General features: G+C 49.3%; 1 protein-coding gene across 1 annotated transcript in view; it reads right to left on the reverse strand.

Moving 5' to 3' along the window:
• Positions 1 to 6,212, reverse strand: part of rnf169 (ring finger protein 169) — an 11,071-nt gene continuing 4,859 nt past the window's right edge. Inside the window, exon 6 of the mRNA XM_005950173.3 lies at positions 1 to 4,486. Coding sequence (XP_005950235.1) covers positions 3,371 to 4,486 — 1,116 coding nt within the window. The 3' untranslated portion in view covers positions 1 to 3,370. The remainder of the gene's footprint in view (positions 4,487 to 6,212) is intronic.

The following is a 6,212-nucleotide window of genomic DNA, read 5'->3' on the forward strand; positions in this document are numbered from 1 at the left end:
AGCGTTTCAACTCTTTTACTTTTTCTTCCAGCAGCCGCTCATACAAAACTAGTCAGTTACAAAGGATCAATGTCATCTGCTCATTTGGCACTCAGCGTGACCCCTGACCCCGTCCACCTACCCCCACCTGAACTCTCTGCACCCACCAAAGAATACAAAACAGAAACGTGCACATCTTTAATGGTTTAAAAAAAAAAAAGAAGCCCTTCAGCTCCATCAAGACTTCAAATTAAACTTTAACAGCTGATGATGATGATGAAGGCCAGGAATCATTGAGGATGCAGAAATGTAAAAAAAAAAGAAAAAAAACAGAGGAAACAGCAGGAATGTTATTATCTAAACCAATCACCTAAACCTCCAAAGCCTGCAGTTCCTCCACCGTCCAGCAGAGGCAGCAGACTCCCGTGATAAAATGAACACGTCTGCAGCCTGATACACACTGGTGGTCTCTGTGGATCATTTCCCTTCATGACACCTGCATTTTACGCTCACATGGTTTGAATTTGATTCACTTTTATTTATTTAGCACCAAATCACAACAACAGCCGTCTCAAGTCGCTTTATATTGTAAACTAAAAGTAGTAATACAATTATTAGGGGCGTGGCCTCTTACCTCCGGTAACTCCAGTCATTGAACTGGACCTGGGTTTGTGCTGCTGGCAGACATGACAGGGAGCGAGCACTGCAATCTGTCAATCACAGGTAGCCCCGCCCTAACCTGCTTCCTGTGACTCTGACGGCACCATCATCTCCAAAATGATGATCAACCAATCAGGAAAGTGTTAGTGAGCACAGAGACCATGTGAGTGTCTCAGATTTTTGAGTTGCCACCCCCTGCTGGACATCAGAGAGAATGCAGGTTTAAGGAGCTACACCTTTATTTTACATCCAGCCTGTGAGCTGCAGTCTGGTTCTAACGCCACCCAACCTCATTGTTTCTTTGCAGGTGTTCAGGTAGAGGAACTGCAGAGTAACTACACCAACACGTTGGATGTTTGTGGGCGTGTCCTCAGTTTGTCCCCGCCCTCACATCTTCTTCCTCACATCTACATACGACCCCCAGAGTGAATCATGACATTACTGAGGCTCAGTGTGAGTACGGCTTTTCTAACAGCGACCCACCAGCGCTCAGCGTCGTTCAGACTGCCTCTGATCTGAGCACAGTCTGAACACAGCGTGGCGCTGCACTCAGACTAACCACTGACAGAGCTTAGCATGGAGAAAAAACACGTGTGTTGAGGAACCAGACATCTGGACGGCCTGCAGGAGCTACAGCATCACCGATCCAACACAAACGACCTGCAAACAGAAGCCGTGCAGCTCCTTTGGAACGCTGAAGCAGAGTGTGAAAGTGAGCTCAGACCAAGCACGTGCACGCCCACCTTCAGTCTCAGCTTCAGGCTGAGGCTGAGGCTCCTGCAGGGGCGTGGCAGCGAGCTGCAGTTTCTGACAGCTTAAACATGGTTTCAGCCTGAAGGCTTCGTGTGGACCTCTGCTGCACTGACGGAGCGATCAAAACATTAAAAAGATCCAGATTTGGAAACCACCTCACGCATTTCCTGTAACTCTGACAGTATGAAATGCTGCATGAAGGCAGTTTCTGCATTAAATATGTTTACGTTGCAGACAGAAAACAGCTGACTGTGAGGGGTGAAGGGTCAGGGTGGATTTTGTCCCCAAAAGCTTGAACTCGCTCACTGATTGGTTCAGCTTGGCCCAATCGTGGAAGTTTCTCTACATAGAGATGGGGCTCTAACCTCGCTGCTAAATGGCTGTCGGCTCTACAGCCACCTGCCTCACCTGCTTCCTGTGGACCACAGGTGACGTTCTAACTGACTCCAGCGTGATTTTTATAAATCAATAATTATTAAAAGTACCACAGTCAGAGCTCTGTGACCACAGTAAATTCACATTTGGTCTGAATGCACCAGCATCTAACATCACAGGCCATAAAGCTCGTCCAATCACACGGCTCCTCGCTCCTTGAGAGTGACCAGGTGAGTCTCCTGATCCGAATTCAGGTAGAAATCCTTCCTGACCAATCGGGTTCTAAAGACTGCAGTCCCCACGAGCCTCGGCAGCTCCGACTGGAAGACCAGGATGACACCAGCAGCTATACTAGAGGAAGTTTATGTCCCATGATCCTCAGCTGCTGGGAGAAGTCTGACTCAACACCTCCTTATATTTGAGCGGGTTCTGGTTTCTCCTGCATTCCCAACACATGCAGGTCAGCTGGACTTTGATTAACCTGTGGAAAGTTCTCACGAGGATAAACCAGGGGTAACTTCCACCTGCCCGGGGCAAAGACGTGCTGCTGACCCCCTCTGGCCAACAGAAACCTGCGTCACAGCGACCGTCGGTGCTCCTCAGTATCACCTCAGAGGGTAATACCAGGTACATGTCACGCTTTCAGGGGTGGAGGGTTACCTGCACACCCAGAGGGACCGTCAGGTAGGAAGTGATGTGTTCAGATATGTGTTCACTTCAGATATGAATGAAGAGACGCGTGTCACGCTCTGAGCTACCGAAATACATACGAATCATGATTTTGGACTTTTGGAAAGTTCTGACAGTCTGGAGTTTTGGAGCCAATAAAAAAAATCACTTTTAACTATTTGATTCAAACTGGGCTTCATAAACGGTCACAAATACAAAGAGATTTCTGTCACAGGCCGACACTCACGCTAGCAGCAAAGGAAAAGTCCCTCATCTCATTTCTTTCCATAAAGCTCCTTTTAGATTTTCCTCGGCCTCTGGGAGATCACTGTGAGGTCGGTGAGATTTAAATGAACTATATTAATAAACATCATCATCATCATCGCGTGGAGCGCACCGGACTGAACTGACAGAGTCGTGTTCGGCCCGGCAGCGTGCGGCCTGCCTTCATCTGAACCTTTGCAACAGTTCAGATGATGCGCAGGCACAAATACGGATTAAACACCGCCGTCGCCTTCAGCGGTGTCGGGATGCGAGGTGATGTTCAGCTCAGACATTGTGACCTTCAGGGCCTCACATCCACCCTGGATCTATAACTGGAAGCTCAACATAAACATCCTTTGCCCCGGGCCACGTGACTATGGTTGAACCTGTGAAAGCTTTCTTTGTTCCAGCTGCAGAGAAACGACTCGGCCATGCGATCTGTAAAAAAGCTCAGATTAAGCCTCTGAGTTCAAACACTTCCAGGACGTTTCCTGTGGTGATGACTGTCGCGCCGTCCTGCAGCTGAAGGTTCAGTTTTTGGTGATCTGCTGGTGTTTGGAAGAAACGTCTCCAGGTTACAAACCCGTTTGTCAGACGAGTGAAAACATTCATACGTTCATTAAACCTTCGCCTTTCGTGTCTTTGCATATATGAGATCCTGCCCGTCTGTCTAGTGCTTCTTGTTGATTCGTCTGGACCTCCTCAGGCCACGCCTCCTGCGGCTCTGAGTGGACATCCAGGACCGCAGGAAATACTTGTCGGGGCTCCTTCTACGGTTCTGGTTCTCGCGGTCGAACTGTCTCTGCAGCTTCAGGGCGAGCGCTCGATCCTGCCGCTCCTGCTGAATCTGGCAGATGTACCGTTCGTCCAGCGCTTCCTGGTTGACGGGCCGGCCCCTCTTCAGATCCAAGTCGCGGCTCGAGTCCAGGTGTTTGGTCTTCTGCTTCCTCTTCTTGCCCCTCCGTGAGGTAGTCTGGTTGTGGATGCTACTGTCGGACTCCTTTCTGGGACTCTGAGAGTCCTTTGGCACTAACTTACAGGACTGCACCCCAGAGTTCTTGGTGTAGGGCGAGAACGACTGTTTCCGACTGAACAGCGCCCCCGTGCTGCAGGACTCAGGAGTGCCGGCTGGCGGCTCAAAGCCTCCCTTGAAGGTCGACTCGCTGCTGTAGCGGATCGCGGGGACGCGGATCTTCACCGACTGCTTCTGGAAGCTGTCCGTGTCACCGGCTGGAGAGTCGAACAGCAGCCTCCTCTTGTTTGCTGACGTCACTGCGTCTCCTGCCGGGGACTGGCGCGTCTTTGCACCCTCGCCACCCATGCCGAGCTTGTTGTGGTTTACCTCGGAGACGGGGCTCGTCAGCGTGGCCTTGGAGTTCACCTTGAGGCTCTGGCGGTCCAGCTCGATCTGCCTCCACTTCTGCAGGACGGCAGGGCTGGCCTCGTAGCTGGTGGCCTTCTGCAGACCGCGGGTCAGGTTCCGGGGCGTGGACTTCACGATGGTGGGCTCCATCAGGCGGCCGTCCGGGAGGCGCTTGGGTGGCGTGCATGGCGAGCAGACGATGGGCTTGAAGTGGTTGAGCTCCTCGGAGATGCTGTCGTTGCTCTCGGGGCTGATGGAGCGCTCCGGGCGGGGAGGAGGCATGCACAGGAGAGCCGAGGAAGATGATGTCAGCACAGCTCGCCAGGTGAGCCTCCGATCGGGAGCGGTGATGGGGGCGGAGATAGAGCGGCTGTTCTCAGAGGAGAGGAGGATTCCTGCCGCATAGCTGTGGCTGATGCCAACCTGGCGGAGGACACAAGAACACAAGTCAGCAACCACACAGGTGAAATATAAGAATAAACGCCATCACCAGGCCCCGTTTTATACACTTGTATGGATTTTTTCTGTAAAACCCGACACTTCCTTCTGATGGATGCTGTGCTGTTTCCATGCAGAGACTGGACTCTACACAGCTGGACCTGTGAGCATGTTTGAGTAGAAGGCGACTCCTTTAAGAGTTGTGATGTTTCACCAGGTATTTGAACTGTAGTGGGGTGGTATCCACACGATGTGTCAGGCAGACAAGGAGGCAGAGGTTTGTCACTCTAATGCCTGCCTGATGGTGCAAGCTCACAGTGAAAGTTCAGGATGTGGACCCCAAAGCACTCTATAGACCAGGGGTGGGGAACTCCAGGCCTCGAGGGCCGGTGTCCTGCAGGGTTTAGATCTCACCCTGGGTCAGCACACCTGAATCACATGAACCTCAACACATGTTGAGGAGGTCCTTTAACCATTTGAGTCAGCTGTGATGAACCAAGGACACATCTAAAACCTGCAGGACACCGGCCCTCCAGGCCTGGAGTTTGACACCCCTGCTATAGAGCCTTTTCCATTAATACCTGTTTGAATCGACTGGTTTTCCATTACAGCCCAGTGCATTGTCATCAGGGCAATGTGTCTGCGCGTCTCACAACGTAATAGACCCTGTGCACGAGAAAATGCTAACTTCCTGTTTTAAGACCGGATGTGGGGTTTAGAGCTGCCACAAACGATTATTTTGATAGTCGACTAGTCACCGATTATTTTTGCGATTAGTCGACTAATCAGATCATCATCCACTGGACGTAAAACTACAGCTTATTGCACCAGCAGCATCTGCTCTTATATAACTATCATTAGCTTACAGCTTTAAGTGTTTAAGGTGCTAACTAACAATAAAGACAAGATGATAGTTTATTAAACTTCACCAAAACAATCTGCAAATTTCATTAAAATTTAATAAACTCCTTGCTATCTAAAATATAACAGGACACCGGAGTAAATTCTCCAGCATCTCACACTTCTGATAATCAGCTGTCTGCTTGACGTTTATTCAGCTGTGTAAAAACTATAACTTTAATCTCAGCCAAACCGATTTACTCAGGAACAAATAAAATACTACAAAAGCCAAACAATAACATTTTTAAGTTATCTCAGTGACTCATATATATTTAACCTGAGTAGCGAAAGACGGCGGTGGGTTTGAAAACGATTTGCCGGGAGTCCGATGTTCTCACGGCGCTAGTGACCTAGCCCCCGGCTAGCTATCGAGCTAGTGGGTAACAGACGTCTCCGAAAACGTCGGAGCGCTTTTGAAAATATGCGGTGTCCTGATAAACTGAGCAGATATTTGAGGTTTACACAGCTACATTCTCGCCTGAAAATATGTTAAACGTTTATTTTGTGACCCAGAAAGAATAATAAGAGTAATATTAAAACTAACTAGCTGCCACCATTGTTGGAAACTGAGCTTGTCACTACCCGATCCGTACCGGAAACCCGATCGGTACCCCGCATGCGCGAAACGTTTCTACTTCCGGTCGTAGCGTTTTACGATAGTTATGGGTCAGAGTATCTGTTAAGATGTTAAGAATAACAAGTATATCTTAAAATGTTTGCAATAATGAAGCATTTCAGTAGAATGTAGACAAAAACGAAAAATAAAAAGAAAGTTACGGATCAGGACTCTCCGATCCTTACTGCGCATGTG

The sequence above is a fragment of the Haplochromis burtoni genome, unplaced genomic scaffold, assembly GCF_018398535.1.
Source record: "Haplochromis burtoni strain Fernald_Lab_line unplaced genomic scaffold, NCSU_Asbu1 Contig_752, whole genome shotgun sequence".
Taxonomy (NCBI): Eukaryota; Metazoa; Chordata; class Actinopteri; order Cichliformes; family Cichlidae; genus Haplochromis; species Haplochromis burtoni.